The sequence below is a fragment of the Coenobita brevimanus genome, chromosome 110, assembly GCF_032717465.1.
Source record: "Coenobita brevimanus isolate Jiangsu-jjx chromosome 110, ASM3271746v2, whole genome shotgun sequence".
Classification (NCBI taxonomy): domain Eukaryota; kingdom Metazoa; phylum Arthropoda; class Malacostraca; order Decapoda; family Coenobitidae; genus Coenobita; species Coenobita brevimanus.
Genome location: NC_137063.1, coordinates 7103750 through 7121038, shown reverse-complemented (window position 1 = coordinate 7121038; position 17289 = coordinate 7103750). Strand labels below are relative to the sequence as shown.

The window sequence follows — 17289 nt, the reverse complement described above, 5'->3', positions numbered from 1 at the left end:
ACTTTAGCATATAAAGGATTAATATAAACTTAGTCACTTTTCCCTACCCACTTAACTACCTACCTACCTACTGTGCCTCCCCTGCCTACCTCCCTATCTAGCTACCTACCTCCCTGGCTACTTCTTTATCTACTTTCCTGCCTACTTACCTACATACCCACCCGACTCCCTACCTGCCTCCCTCAATATTAACGTCACTACCTCCCTCCCTGCCTGCCTGTTGTTTATTTTTATGCAAGAGAGAAGGAACCAAAGGCCAGGAGTCCGCTAGACTGTTCCCTCCAAGAAAAAACAAAAACAAGATAACAGAGAGCCAATATCAAATTCCGTTCATTTCGAGATGCCTGGGCACGCTGCGTTTGAATGACTGGAGATCATAGGCAGTAGGAAATACTGACAGAGGGAGACAGTTCCAAAGTTTACCTGCCTACCTATCTCCCATTATTCTGAACACTGTATGCTCATTTATAATTATGCACAATTAATCATGCCAACTTAGGTCCATCAAGCCAATTTAGGTGCAGTTATGTCAAACTTGTTCAGTCAAGGTAATTTAGATCCGTTCAGTCACCGCTGATTCACTGAACTCCAATTAGGTCCAATGAAACCAGGCCTGTTCACATGAAGTCAGGTCAAAGTCATTTCAGACCCATTCATACACAAGGTTCATTTATGTCCATTAAGTACCATTCAGGTCACCTGTACTCAACCAGAAGTGATGGATTTTTCACACAAATATTTCACTGCAGTATCTTCGCTAAATCCAGTCATTTCTATACGTACCTCGACAACACCTGTTGCCTTCCCATTGATTTTTTTCATTGCATCCTTTACTTCTACCACTGACTTATTCTTGGGGAATATGCTTCAACTTTCTTCCCCACCACAACACTGTTCTCTCGTCGCTTCCACACATCATTTTTTTTTCTCATAAAAACTATAATCTAAGTTAATCTGTAGCTGTTCCATAAATACTGGTGGCTAACAGCCAGTGGCTCTACTGGGCAGAATCCATTATGGAGATTCTATTATACAATACAAATGGACCTTAACCTAAACCTTAACCCTTAAAGGACGACAAGACTCCAATGAATGTCGTAGATCAGAAGAGCAACGAAACAAGTGTCGTCTATGATACCTATTTTAAATACTGGCACCCAATACCGCCTATTGGCTGTCATTCAGACGATTTTTCACGCCAGTCATCAATGACCAGTCACTCTTGCCACCAATACATCAACCTCTCATTAGGCAATATGGAGAGTGCACGAGCTGGTAAGACATGGTTTAACTGAGTTTCTATAGGTCTGTACATCAACTCAGCACGTAAGCTATGAAACTTTTTTTTTTATAATATCCTTTGTATAGAATTTTAACAAACGCGTGTTCAGCATGCCAAAATGATGAACTAAAACTACTCGGCCAGTAAATGTGGCTTGAGGATCCGCAGGGGTAATAACACTGCATACTCACGGGGTTAACATGTGGCTACAAACACAGCCATGCTGGTGGTGCTGGTCCTTGGGAGACGTTTTTATTTACATTACCCACGAGGAGCAAATAAAAGTCTCCCAGAAGTTCTTTACTAAGAACCAGTAAGGGAAAAGTGATGTTGAAGGAAAAGAAAATTTAGGCCTGAAATTCGTATGGGCATCGATCAATGTCATTTTTTCTGCTGTGCTTGACATACGACTCACACCTCACTTATTGGCAAAGGCATCTTGCAATGTTTAGGATTTTATTTTTCTATCAGGAACTACACATTTCTCCATCAAGCAGTCACGGAAGTCTTATCAAGTAGTTATTTTGTAATTTTCATTTATTTTTGCAAACAAGTTATTAGGTAATCATGAGTTTGTCACTGTGACGGTGTTGACAATATCTAGGAGAGCTGGCTGCCTACCTGACTGTCAGCTGCCACTGGTCATCAGTATATATAAACTACATACACGGTTTCCTTATCAGTCTTGCCCTGCACGTGATTTTCCAGAAAGATTGGGATAAGTTCGTAGCTTATGAGTGGTTATTTCACCATATATTCAACAATATTTTACTAGTTTCACAGTGCATATTACTTGCTGATTTTAGGTGTTTGTAAGATGTGTCAGAATGTTCTCATGTCCCATTAGTTCGACAACTTTGGATCATCAAAACTGGGGTAGAGTTTTAAAATCAGGGATTTGTGGAGTTAAAAGACAGAGTCAGATAACCAACTGCATGTAAAAACGGAGACTTAAAGAAGAGAAACCCTGAGTCAACATTCCAAACTCTTATAATATGCATTACTAATTCAAAAGCATGCCAAGGCAGGCATCTAAAGACGTGCTTTCTCAAAGAGGTTATATCATCTGATTTACTTAGGTGTTACCTCAAAATGACCCATTTAATACTGTTAAGGTTAAGACACACTAATGCAGAGGTAAAGACCAAAGGAAATCAAGGTTAGAAATAAAGGAGGCTAAATTTAAGACCGAAGGAGGCCAAGGTTTGGAACGAAGACTATCAAGTTTAGGACTGAGGAATGCCGAGGTTAGGTCTGCAGAATATGCATTTCAAGGCTTGGTATGCTTGCATGATTTTCTTCATTTCAAATATTATTTTAAACTAAAATTGGCTTGATTTTTTTTTTTTTTTTTTCATGCTTCAAAAATTATGAACTGGTAATCTGGTTCATTTTTCTTTTTCTTTTTTATTTCTTATAATTTCACTTTTCGAAACTTACTTCAGATTTTTCACTTTTTTTCCCAAAATACATCCAATTTTACTGAACCATGTTGTAACTCCACATATTCTCTGATCTTCAAATTTCCTCCCACTTCTGATGAGATTTAAAATGGCTGAACTACTTGGTATGAAGCATGAAGTGTCTCTGCTCCACCTGAGAAATAACTGGTTTGGATTTGGTGCAAAATTCCACCACAGTTTGGTCAAAGTTTCCACGTTTATTACCGAGGGGATAAGATGATAATTTTAGGACCCCCTGTTTTTTCACACATTGAGGACTGCCTTATCATTCCGGAATTTTGCACGTACGTAACAGAGGTCAAGATGATTCAATCTGAGCCGAGTTCAGTTAGTTCGAGTGTGTCCATCCGTTTAAAACACTTGTTCTGTCAAAATCCAAGACTTACAACTTTTGTCAAAGCAAACACAAAAAACACGCAGTGATGACACTAAACGGTGTATTTTTGGCTGTCAGGTGACTAACTTCTAATTAACCTTCAAAACTCAAAAAGGTACATCAGTGTCGTGCAGGATCACATCACTGTTACATGAAAAGAAACAAGATTCTTCAAGCTAAATACTTTGCAAGCAGCGCCGAGTCCCACGTTCCAATCTTTTCAAGGAAGACAGTATTACCTTGTATTACTAACAAACCAACAATATGAAACACTGGTAAAGATTAGCAAAAATAAACTGACATAACTAGGTTGAAAAAGAAAAAAGCTGATGGACAATTATGTTCTCATAAAAAAAAAAAAAAAAGAGAGAGCTAATGATGAAAATAGATGCACACACAAATATCTCTGCTCTTAAGTGTGGGACTGACGTTTACAGTGTGCAGGCTGGTGGTGATGTATGTCAAACCTAACCGTTCAGCAAAGTGAGGTGCCTTCCACAAATAACCTTACGATACAGATCTTGGCTGGGGTTAACCGCAAGAAGCTCGAGATATTCAAGCTCACGTAAACTGGACTGATAATCTTACTCTTGGTATGTTGTGTGATCCTAAAACCCCTGCACTTCATGAACCCGGGTTCGCCATCATTTCCAAAATCTCAAATATCCAAATATACACAAAATACGAACTTTTACGCACACAAAGCTTAAGGGAAAAACTAAAGCTTGGCATATATACATACCGATAGTAAAAAATATATTTTAAAAAGCATACTTTCGAAAATGTAACTTCAAAATAAAGAAAATAGTTTGAGAAAACTCCAACCTCACTTCACGACATGAAAAAGAATACTGCAGGAGGAGGAGGAGGAGGAGGAGCAGGAGGAGGAGGAGGAGCAGGAGGAGGAGGAGGAGCAGGAGGAGGAGGAGGAGGAGCAGGAGGAGGAGGAGGAGGAGGAGCAGGAGGAGGAGGAGGAGGAGGATTACACAGGAAAGCAAACAGCAACAGACCTTATGGTCCTTTCGAGGCTGCTTGTTAGAGAAAACTATGACTACAAGATCTAACTCTACATGTTGAAGGATAAGGATAGTAAAGCAAGAAGGCTCCGCCCACCACCAAACCCTCCAGGAAAAAGTGAGAAAAATCACCATGCAGCATGGAAAAACTGACATGGAAATTTTATAGGAAACACTGGAAAGGAAAAGTCACATTCTATAATACTGTATCTATAAGCTACCCGATAAAGTAACCTGAAAGAGAAAGTAAACAAATAAAATAATAGTTACGGCATGACATTATAAACCGGTTACATTGAGTTAATGGGAAGTCTGTGGACATAACGTGGAAGCTACACACTGCACAGTGTGGATGTTTAGGGGTGGTGCGGCAGCCTTGCCTGGCGCTTTTAAGGTAGGCAGCAGTCAATCAGGCCCTAGCTCCGTTTGCTCCACTGAGACAAGGAACTCTCCCATGTGGGACAAGTACACAAGTTTCATCCTGAAGCAGTGACCCCTGGTACATTAAAAAAATCCCGATGGTGGTCACTTGACTAACAGGGACCCTCAGTGATCCACAGCCCATCACAGGTCGAAAGTAACAGTAGTGATCGTTAACTCAGGGTTATATGTGCAGATCCTAATCTGTGCTTATATTGCTTTCTTTGCATTGGGGAGATTGAAAAGTATATAGGACGGGTGTCTTAGATAAAAGGGGACTGCACAGTGCACAGTGTGGATGTGCAATGCACAGAGTGGATGTTTAGGGGTGGTGCGGCAACCTTCCCTGGCGCTTTTTAGGTAGGCAGCAGTCAATCAGGCAATAGCTCCGTTCACTCCACTGAGACAAGGAACTCTCCCATGTGGGACAGTACACAAGTTTCATCCTGAAGCAGTGACCCCTGGTACATTTAAAAAATCCCGATGGTGGTCACTTGACTAACAGGGACCCTCAGTGATCCACATCCCATCACAGGTCGAAAGTAAAAGTAGTGACCGTTAACTCAGGGTTATCTGTGCAGATCCTAATCTGTGCTTACTGTATATTACCTCATTTGCTTTGGGTAAATCGAAAAACGTATAATGACGTGACGTGACGCTATGTTAAGTTTACGGGGTGACCTGTAGACACGAGGGGACTGCACAGTGTGGATGTTTAGGGGTGGTGCGGCAGCCTTGCCTGGCGCTTTTAAGGTAGGCAGCAGTCAATCAGGCCCTAGCTCCGTTCACTCCAATGAGACAGGGAACTCTCCCATATGGGACAAGTACACAAGTTTCATCCTGAAGCAGTGACCCCTGGTGCATTAAAAAAATCCCGATGGTGGTCACTTGACTAACATGGACCCTCAGTGATCCACAGCCCATCACAGGTCGAAAGTAAGAGTAGTGACCGTTAACTCAGGGTTATCTGTGCAGGAGGAGGAGGAGGAGGAGAAGGAGGAGAAGGAGGGAGGGAGGAGGAAGAAGGGGACCTCTGGTGCCTTGAGTGGGCTATAGGAGTGTGTGACAATGCAGGTGAGTGCCACTAATTACCTCACCTGGCCAGTTTATCACCCCTGATTAAGAGACACGACCATGGCCTGGGGGAAGCAGAGGGGGGGGCGGCACAGGGAGGGGAGCAGAAGAGGGGAGCGGCAGGGGACGGAGGAGGGTTAGAAGGTAAGCAGGGAGGCAAGGGAGGGTAGGGAGAAAAGCAAAGATGAAGGAAGAAGGGGAAAGAGGGAGAGGAATGGGGAGGGGAGGGGAGGGGGAGAGGGAGGGAGAGAGAGAGAGAGAGAGAGAGAGAGAGAGAGAGAGAGACAGAGACAGAGACAGACAGACAGAAGGGGGGGGATGGGGAGAATGAAGGGAAGGGAAACAAGAGAAAGAGAAGAAAGATAGAGGGGATAAAGTGAAATGGAATGGAGGGAAAATGGGAGAGGGGAGAAGAGAACAAAGATGACGAGGAGAGAGAACTGAGGAGAGGCCAGGAAAGTGCCAAGAATGCAGCCTGGAGACTGAACTGGGTCCGCCGAATATCTCACCTGCTGGACGCCAAGGGAGTGGAGGTGTTTTACAAGGCACAAGTTCGCTCTGTCATGGACTATTCTCCACTTGCCTGGTATTCATGCCCTCCCTCCTACCTGGCCACCCTAGACCGTGTCCAGGCCAGAGCTCAACGACTGGTGCGACTCAAAGCAGACCCACACCAGCCTGCCCCCTTCCAACCCCTCCAGGAGCGCAGGGATGTGGCAGGTCTGTGTATGATGCACAAGGCTCACATCCTACATACCCGCCACCTAGTGACCCTGCAACTCCCTTCGCCCCCACCGGCCACACACTCTACCAGAGCAGCCCCATTCAAACAGCAACAAGTGGACGTCCCCTACTCAAGGACGGAACACCACTTCCGCTCCTTCCTACCCCGATATGGCCGCCTGTGGAACAAGCTGGTGTGCAACACTGACATCGGCCACAGAGACTCCATACAAGCCTTCAAGTGAGAGGTCAACAGATGGGTGGCGTCGGCAAGAGACTACAACAATTAATAGCTATAGGTAGCACTAGTGTCGACAACAGGGTATACCTAACTAATTATAATCAGTATGTGTCAATGTGTAAATTTTCTACTACCAATTAGCTATAGATAGCACTAGATTCAAACCTAGTTGCTTTAGCTTAGATTTCGAAAGTAACTCTTAAGACCTTGACAACACTAGATGTAACTCTGCAATAAACCGTGTTTAAAAAAAAAGAAAAAAAAAAAAAGAGAGAGAAAGTGAGGAGAGAATGGGAAGAGGAAGGAAATGATAATGGGGAAAATGAGTAGGGGGAAGGAGGAAAGGAGAGAGGACAGAAGGGGAAGCAAAGAAAAAGAGGGGAGAGGAGAGAAAGGGAAACAAATGGGGAGAGAGGAAGAAAGAGGAGAACAGAGAGAGAAACAGAAGATGAGAGATAAAGGATGAAAAGGGAATGAAAGGATAAGTCATAGAAGGGACGGGAAGTTAAGTAGAGGGAAAGGGAAAGAATGGAGGAGGTAAAAAAAAAAAAAAAAAAAGAGGGGAAAATGGGATGAAAAGGGAAGGAAGGGAAACGACAAAACGGAAGAGGTGGGAAAGAATGCATGGGAAGCAAAGAGAAAGAAAAACTGAATGTGGGAAGAGGGGAGGAAAAGGAAGGGGAGAGAAAGGTAAAGAAAAGAATGGAGGCAGGAAGAGGAGACAGGACAAGAAGAGGAGAAAAAAGCGGAAGAGGAAAAGCAGAAACAAGAGGAAACGGACAGGGAGAAAAGGGAGGGGAAGAAAGGATGAAAGAAGTGTGGGAAAAAGAAGGGAAAGATGGTGATAAAGGTGAGAGAAGGGATGTAGGGATAGAAAGGATGAGGAAGACGCGAACGGCAGAGGTGGGAAGAAAAAGGAAGAACGGATATAATGACAATTGCGCGAAAAAAAACACTGAAAGTGAAGGGAGACATGGGTGGGAGAAGACGAAAGAGGAAGAGTAGGTGGAAGAGGCAAAAGAAGGAAGGGAAAAGAGAGGGGACATAAAAGAGGGAACTGAAGGATAAGAAGAGAAGGAAGAGCTAGAAGAGAGATAAATAAGAATGGCAAAGTAGCCTAAAGACCAACACAGACTTGCTACAGGTATAATGGTAGAAAGGGAGCCAGAGTAAAAGAGAGGGGGAGATGGTGGAAAGGAGAGAAGAGGAAGGAAAGGTGAGAGGAAGAAAAAAGGAGAGGGAAGAAGAGGGTGTGGGAATGGAAGAAGGGAAGGGAAGGACTGAGAGAGGAAAATGAAAAGGGAGGGAGGGGGTGAAAAGCTGGAGAACACGAGAGAGGGGGGGGGGATACTTAAGGAGACAAGGAAAGGAAGAAAAAGAAACAATGGATGGGGGCAGTGGGAGGGAGAAATGGAGAGGATGGAAGATGGGAAGGAGGCAGGAGAGAGAGAGAGAGAGAGAGAGAGAGGGGGGGGGGCAGTATAAATTACATACTGTGTTATGAGGTCTGGACAATAAAACTGAGAGAGGGGACATGTGGAGGGAGGGGGAGGGAGGGTTGTGAGAAGGAGGAAGGGAGGGAGGGAGAGGAGGGGGAGTGAGAAGGAGGGGAAGGAGGAGGAGGCAGGATGAAGAACAAGGGAACAGACGGAGAAAAAAGAAAGGGAGTGAACTGGAGGGGAAGGTGTGAATGAGGGGAAGGAAGAGCACAGAATAAAGGAAGGGATTAGAGACGAAGGAGGGAAGGAAGAACAGGAAGAGGGGAGAAATGCAAGGAAGAGGAGGAATGAAAGAAGAACAGGAGAGAGGGAGGGAGGGAAGGAGGATGGAAAGTGAGGGTGAGGAGAGAACTGGGGAATATGGGAGCAAAGTGGAGGAAGGATGAAGATGAATGAAGAAGGTGAAGGAAGAAGAAGGGGAAGGGAGGAGAGAAAAGAGTTATACGTAAATGAGGAAGGAAACAGAAGACAAATGTGAGAAGGATGTGGGATTGTGGAGAGAAAAGGAGGAGGAGGGGGAGAGGCAGAGGGAAATGAGGAAGGGGAGTGGGGGAGATGAAGAGAAGGGGAAGAAGAGGAAAGAAGAGGGGGAACTAGCAGGAGAAGGAGGAGGAGACAGGAAGAGAAGGAGAAAGAGAAGAAAGAGAGAAGGAGAATGAGAAGAAAGACAGAGGGAGGAAGAGAAGGAGGAGAGAGGGATGAATAGGAGAGAGGGAGGAAGAGAAGGAGGAGAGAGCGAGGACTAGAAGGAGAGAGGGAGGGAGACAAGAAGGAAAATACGGAGAAGGGAAGGGAAGCAAGAGGAGGGAGTGGAGAAGGTATGGGGGAGAGGGGCGGGAAGAAGGGAGAAGGGCAGGAAGAAGAAGAAAGAGGATGAGGGTGAGAAAAGTGGGAGAAAGGAGAGGGAGGGCAGGGGAGAAAATGGTGTAAGAGATGAAGTAGCGGATTTGGGAGGAGAGAAAGGTGAAGAGCAGAGAGGGGGAGGGTAGGTTACTGGGGGAGGAAAAATGCTGGAAGAATGTAGGGAGAAAATAAAAAGAAGAGTGGGGGGAAATGGGGAGGGGTACAGGGAGAAAAGTTAGGGAGGAGTAGAATGAGTAATGAGAGTGAGTGAGGATACGAACAAGAGGGATGAAAGTGAGTGAGGAGAGTACGCGAGATGAGAATGGAGGAAGAGGAAGGGAAAGGGGTGGCAGAGGGAGGAAGGTGAAGGAAGGGAAGAAAAGTGAGAAAAAGATAAATGAGAGGGATGAGAGTGAGGGGGAGGATGGGTGAGGGTGGGGGAGGGTGCGACAGAACCATCCTCACCGGCACGCCTGTTGCTTTCAATTACCTCGCAATATTTACGTGGGCAGGCAGGGCGGCAGGGAGAGAGGGAGTGAGGCATTTAGACAAGGAGGGAGGCAGAGGGGGAAGTAGGCAGGCTAGGCATGGATGTAGGGGAGGTAGGAAGGGAGAAAAGTAAAGAGATACAGAGGCTGACAAGATGCTGGATGGAAGGTAAACAAGCAAAAAGGTAGGGAAAAAGGCGGGTAGGATGGCAGGTAGAGGAGTAGAGAAGCCCGCAAGTAAACAGGAGGGTAGAGCAGGAGTCAGAGGGGCAAGCAAAGACGTGCGGGGATCAAGGCAGGTGAGGAATGCATAAAGTAAGCAATATACCTGACGTTGTCAAACTTTCACAGCCTACGAGCTACTCACAACATAAATAATCGAGAACCGAAACGTAAGGATAAAAATACAAAATTACGGTATATGCCTGACATAAAGGATATTATACATATCTGTTTCTAAACCTGATTACTTTATTGCAACTCGTGTTTTAGAACAATAAACCTTGGAGCCAGTGGAAGAATTTACCCATATATGGAAACGATGCTTTTAGGGAAAACACAAAAGTTCTAATCCATCTTGAATCTATTCAGTGATGACTGGAACTGAACTGACTTGACTGGACCGTGACTGACTGAACCTGAATGGACCTAATTAGAAAATGGTATGACCCAACTGGACCTGAACCCTTCCAACAGGAGCCGATGAATATTTTTAATAAACATTTTCATAGAGAGTATATTTTCTCCATTTGAATAGTCGCGGCACTGTTACACGAAGACAGTCAATGTCATATCCACTCAGTTTTTTTTTTTTTTTTTTTTTTTTTTTTTTTTTTTTTAAATAATGAAGTGGCAGATATTTCTTCCAGAGCATGTACGAGCACTGGCGGGTCAACATAAATTAAACCAGTGCTGTCTTCTGAGCCGCACTAAATAAGCCAGAGCCAAATGCGACTCTCAAGCCCGTCTTTAGCCACTCCTGGTAGATACTGTACAGGGAATATACCATCAGTGCACCAACAGCACACTGCGCCACGCCACACAAATATCTCTTCAGGTGTCTCATTATTAGCCATAAGAAAGATTTGTTTCCAGATACAAAAATAAATAAATAAATAAATAACGGTAGTTATTAGTGAGATACAGTGTGCTGCCACGCTATGGTCCTGAAACGAAGTGTTGAATGATTCTTGACGTGTACAGCAGATTCTTTGTTATGCGCTGATTCCGGTTCCGTATCCACTCTGTTAGACTATGTGATCCTTTTCACTGGCAGGTAATAAGGTGCTAATCTTTTGCCATATAAAGGAATAACATACATTTCTTGTCGCTTTTCCACACCACCTGATGAAGTAGCAACACAGATGCATATAAAATTTTGGTTTTCAATTTGCCAGTTTCTAATGGGTTGTATCAAAACTAAAATCAGGGCATAAATTACTGCATTTTGAAAGTCCTCTGCAATGAAACCAAATTTATACCTGTAACGGGTATGCCTGTACGTAAATAAAGAAGTTTGTTGTAAGGTCCTTGATTTTTTTTTTTTTTAGGGGGGGGGGGGGGGGTCACTGTGACCTTGGAGTTGACGTGAACAGGTCGGCCACTTTGACAAGGGCACAACATCAGCTGGAGGGTATTCTTTCGAAGCCTCAATCGCCAAAATTAGCCCATAAATGCAGCTTGCAGAAAGCCAGAGAAAGAACAGACGGACGGACGGAAAACTCCGTCTCAGAGTCGCAAAGCCCAAGACTTCGCCTTCTTGAATTATGTAATAAGATAATCGAGATACAAATGTTAACATACAGTAAACTCCCTGTCCGCTGCAGGCAAGTGTATACCGAAGTTTCTCATGACAAAGACTCTGTAGATCGACTCCTCCGAGGGAAAGTGTTCTGATTCATCCTATACACGACTGTGTGCATGACTGACATAGAAGGCACCCAAAAGTTGTAAGATTTGCCGTCAAGTAGGAGGGAAGGATGGGGACAAAGGAAGTAGTGGTAGGTTAGGAGGTTCGTGGGTAATATTTTGTGGGTAAATGACTCATAAACACATACAACCATGACTGACAAGAAGCAGCCAACAATCATTCATTCAGACACCCACATGCAACCGTCGATTTACAAATCCAGGTCCTTGTTTCAGTTCTAAGTGCGATCAGGCTGGGGTAAGGAGACCTTGGCCAAAGGTTCTGTGATCAGCCGACGACGAATGCGTTGGTTCGACTATTATTCTTTAAATATAAATGCTGACTACAAAGAACTCTTCTTTCAAACACAAAAATGAAGGAAGTGATCTTTGGATGTTAGCAGAATACTTCGAATTATAAAGCAAATGCTAAACTGAATTAATGTTACTAGTAACATCTAAGTACCTCGACGCAATATTCACAGCAGATACCAATATTGGGCTAACACAACTCTGTCACCTTAAATAACTTGGATGACAGAGGGAAAAGAAATAGAGGAGCACGAAAGTAAAAGAAAAGAAGAGTATAGGAGAAGAGAAGGAAAACCAGTGAAATTAGTGAGGGCGATGCTGGGTAAAAGACCATGACGGCAGGTAAACACGTGGCTTACTTAACCTTCTAATTACCGTGACACATTCCATTTACCTGTCCCACACTACATCTGTCTTCTCCCTCCACAAATTTAGTCTCTCTCTCTCTCTCTCTCTCTCTCTCTCTCTCTCTCTCGTACTGACTTTTTCTCTTTTCCCTTATATTCTTTCATCTTGCCTAAGTGTTTTATGTACTATTTCCATCCCACATCTCTGTACGGAAACTAAACAATGTACAGTATTTACAGGTACACAAGTGCATAAACGGATGTACTCAGTAACAAATACACTCCTCTTAAGTCTCCAGAGTACTCCTGGAAATAAAGTGCACGAGATTTTCCAGTGTGGTATAATCCAAGGACGACAGGTGTGGCCAGACCGATATACGTAATTAGCTAAGGATAATTACAGGTGTGCTGGGACAGGTTATAGAGGAAGGTGTAAATGGAGAGCAACATTAACTTAACCAGTGTTTTATGACACTCAGATGAATATAATGATCTGGTGTGGGTTAGTGTGTAGTACTTGAGTTGCTCTGACCATGAAAGGGCTGAGAGCAACAGTATTAACACTCAGGTTTCTATGATTCTTGACTGAAAAATTGTTTAAACTGCTTGGCATCAGCGGGAATAAAATACGAGAGAAGACACGGCCATGACAGGGTTAACGCTTCTGACATCACACAAACATTAGCCTCGTCGCCAGGGTAACGCCTTTCTTATTTGCCACTTCATTCCAACAAAGTGTTTTGGTAATCAAGCTACCATCCGAGTATTTTACTAAACGTTTTTATTCAGCTGTAACAGTGAAGGGATTAACTAGGGCTAGGTCTACTCTCCACATTTCGAAACGTCTCTCCTAACAATTAAGTCGAATATAATGAACTAGAGTTAGCATGAATAAAAAATATAATATAAAAAATAAAAAAGGTCACGGAACTGAAGGGGTTAAGGCTACTAGTTTGTAAAATTTAGTTAATTCTGGAGAGGTCTTTTGTGCTGAAGGTTATCTGTTTTATGTCAGCTACCACCAAACGATTATATTTCGTTTAAGTGTGGCCTCCCGCTGTCCCCAGATGATGACTGATTCCACCCCAACATACTGCAGTTAGGAACGATACAAGCCATCACAATCATCCACTCGATCATGCCGTACCGTAACTCTCCTTTATCATATTCATACAATATTTACACGTTCACCATCACCAGGTCAAATGAAACGGTGGAAGCAGAAAGAAAGGAGAGTTCGTTGGTCAGCATCTGAGAAAGCAATAACTGTGGAAATGGCCTTAGGACAGGTGCACACAGGTAGATGTTACTGGGCAGGCCAGGTAGACATACCAAGGGTCAAATCAGACGAATCATTCTGGACAAAAGTAACAGAACAGAGTGGAGGAGTTACACCCACATTTTGGACATGTCTTTACTGAGACGTTAAGATAGCAATCCCATGAACGGGACAACTCTACTACTCAAACTAACACTAGACGGTTTTATTCAGGTGAAATTGAGTCAAAGTGGATGAGTGTTAATCTTTTCAATAAATACAAAATCCATAAGTGGGCATAAGTTTTCCATGTCAATAATTAATGATACATGTCTGGTGTACTCACAGTCGCGTCAGCTGGGGTGTGGCTGCAAAGAGGCCATCTGGCAGATGGCGCAGCTGGTTGTGGCTCAGACGCCTGTGGTGAACGGAGAGAAACAGATTGTTTTAGAATAGATTCATTCCATACATGCAAATAAGAAACAATAAATTAAAAAAACTGAAGCAGACGAACACATTACTGACAGGAAATGTAAAGGACTCTTCGGGATTAACACTTGCCAAATAAGTGACTGGACAGAAACGCAACAGTCCACTGACATATACTGCACATGTGCCCGTTTCAGTTCTAAAAGAGAGCCTGGGCCACGGGATACCACAACCGTACATTATGTACTGTAGCGTCCGGTCTGCACACACCCGACATGGTCGGGCAGCTCCACTATACACATTTAGGCCGTGTTTTCCGGGTCCTGAAGGGCAGCTCATCTGTGGGGCCGAGGAACACCACATTTTGTTATTAGAGAGGAAACCCATCCCCATTCAGTGCTTCACGTCTGGGCACAGGTTGGCAGGCTTTTGAGTGCAGGGTGAGGACTGCATGCAGAAATATGTGCTGGAAAGGCCGTATTTGTGAAAGAAAGAGTCTGTATGTATCACCAAGGAAACCTGAACAGACTGGCAACATGTGAAAACATATGAAAGGATATACTACTGCACCCTTGGAAATGACCGCCACCGTGTGGGACTGAATCCAAGTCAGGAGAAATGGCAGACACACGCAACCGATAATAACCGCAGGAGGCTGCACATTACTGCGCTTACCTTATTAGTATGAGATGGAAAGAATTTTAAATAAACGCGAATCAGTTATGGAGAATTCATAGATTTTTACAGAAATTACAAGACAACCAGGAAATTATACTAAGCTTGCATAAAAATGTACTGAACTTACTATTGCTGATGGCCATTCTTACAATCCACTCCAGCCTGAGTAAACCTATGGCAAGGTATGCGGATTTTTATACCCTGACCTATGGCAGGGAGACAGTCCACCGACCCCGCCACGATGGATCACAATGTACGCAAATCTAACACACGTGACATGCTGTGCTGCTGTATCTGCTGTGTCAGCTCCCTGAATCAGACATGTTATGGTATTCACTTTAGTACTGCCACATCCAGACAGTTTTATTTGGTTCAGGTAAGACTTTTCGAACTGGAATCTGGAGGTGTTATTACATAGCTTCATTAACTTATGCTCTATTATGGGGTTTTCCTAATGTGAAACAACATGCCTGGCAGCAGCAAACATAAACTAAAATGACGTTCTAGGTCTGACGGGATTAAGGTCAGTGTCATCTGTTTGTGGGGCAAATATTTATCTATCCTGTGTCTGCATGACAAGTGGGGATAGGTCTATATTGTCTGACCCTGTTAGGTAGCGTTGCAGGGCTGTCAAAGGGTGGGGGTTTTGTTGTGTGTGGAGAGTTAAGGCCATGGTAGTCTATTGCTTGACTGGTGATGTAAACATATCAACACATTTTTCTTCATAACACCTGACCTCATAACCTAGTCAGTCTGTTCCCTGGGGTCCAGAAGCCCTTGTTTTTACAGAGCGATGAGAACTGGGGAATCCCTTGCAGTACGGTGTACAAGCAACAACAACAGTGTTAACCTCGTTACAAAGATGACTTGTTTCAGTTTAACTGTGCAAGTTCAGGCGATTCTATTCAGTGTAGGAGAGTTAAGGAGGGTGGGATGAAAGCTCTATCTACCTTCCCCCTCCCCCGCCGTTTGAAAAGTATTCACTAAACTGAATCAAACTGTCTACAGATGGCATGAATAAAATGTATGGGACGTCCTGGAAGGCACGGAGTTAATGACGTGTCGGTGGACATGTGGAAGAAAAGTCACAAACAACACCAACTCAAACTGAATGCCAATAATAACGCCCTGGTCACCCCTGGATTCCAACACGTTATATCCACATTCCCTGTTCACTACTATGACCCAATTCCCCTTCGCTACGATGGCGTATTATCAAAGTTTACTCTTACAGCCAGAGGATTAGAACTGACCCATAGATTTAAATGGGTTAATGAAGGCCATCTCTATTTGATTCAGTTCAAAGGGTCTCTCTCACGCTAAACAAAATCGTCCGGAGGTAGTAAGACTTATACCAGGAAATCAGCGTCCACATAACAGGTCTCGAAAGCATCCAAGAAAGCAAGGTTGTATTTTTGGCTGTTTTCGGATACTTGTAGTTTTTTCTGGATGACTGGCGCCACTGGAAGGCAAATTTTATGACAAGTTTCAAAAAGAAACATGTCATAATTAATTTAACAGCCGAAGGAAAAAGCTTTTCAGCTATATTTGGCCTTTGGAGGAGGAAGTCTGGTACCACTGGATGGCCTTTCATTTTTTTATTTTTATTTTTTTACTTTCAAAATGGTTTGATTTGCCACGAATGGTACAACAGCTAAGAAAAAAATGGCGCTCCTCAAGCGGGGGATTTTTACAAGTCAAACAGGATAAGAATTTCACACACTAGATTTTGGCTGAAGCATAATCCTCTTGCTCGGTTAGCTATAAAAAAAAAAAAAAAAAAAAAAAAAAAAAAAATCGTATATCCTCTGGGTGAAGGGGTTAATCACACCTGCCGTGTCAGAAATAAAGAATCTTATCTACAACATTATGATTTAAAAAACTAGCTTCATGCCTCACTTGATAAGGTTGTGATTTAGTGCTATTTAGATTAAATTTTCCATCAGTCAGTAACACACACACACACACACACACACACACACACACACACACAGGGGGACATCAGTATAATACCATCAATAAAATCCACTTTGTAAAATCCGAGGAAGCCAACCGGAAGTGTTCTGATAGGAGGGAGAGAGAGACGAGGGGGAGGAAAGGAGGAAAGAATGGGGAGAGAGAGGGGGGAAGAGGGTATAAAGAGAGGGAGAAGGGGAAGATGGGGAAGGAAAGGGGGAAATCAGTGGGAGGAATGTCAGGGTAGGGAGGGGAGAGGAAGAGAAGACTAGAAAAATACAAAGAAGAGAAAGAAACACAAAGAAGATACTGACAGATGGATAAATATATGGACGGATGGATAGACAACACACAGGGAGGGAAGAAAGGGCATATCGGAGAGACAAAAGATGTGGTGGAGGAGACAGAGGGAGTGGAGGCAGGGAGATGGAGTGTGGGCAGGATGGGGTAAGATCAGAGAGAGAAAGCTTCGGGTACTAGACTGCAAGAAATGAGGTGCGTGAGAGAAAATGATTATACAACCGAAAGAGAGGGGGAAGGGGTTGGGGAAGGGGTTGGGGGAGGGAAGGAGGGGAAGGGGGAAGGAAAAATTAAAGCGCATGAATAGGATATTCAGACTGACAGAAAGACATAAAGGGCAGATAAACAGAAACCAAACAACCATATAAATGCACAGGCTCATAGACATATCATGGTAGGTGGGGAGGAGAAGATGTGGGGGATGTAGGGGTATGTAGGTATTCAGTAGGTAGTGATGATGATGTAGGTGAGATCAGCAGACGAAAGGAAATGAGGGAGGAGAGAGAATGAGGACTGGGAGAGGAACGAAAGGAATATGAGTGGAGACGAAGGGAACGGGAAAAAATAGGCGGAGAGAAGTGAGAGGAAAGGGAGGGATAAAGAAGAAAACAGAAAAGAAAATAAGACAAATGAAGGGAGGGGGGAAGAGTGTGCAGAGAGAGGGAGTGGGTTGAGA

The 17289-nt window shown here is 43.7% G+C and overlaps 1 protein-coding gene across 1 annotated transcript; it reads left to right on the top strand.

Moving 5' to 3' along the window:
- Nucleotides 1-6017: 6017 nt before the first annotated feature.
- On the top strand, nucleotides 6018-6599 carry LOC145417424 (uncharacterized). The gene has a single exon (XM_080286107.1). The coding sequence runs from the start codon at nucleotides 6018-6020 to the stop codon at nucleotides 6597-6599; it is 582 nt and encodes a 193-aa protein (XP_080142233.1).
- Nucleotides 6600-17289: the final 10690 nt, after the last annotated feature.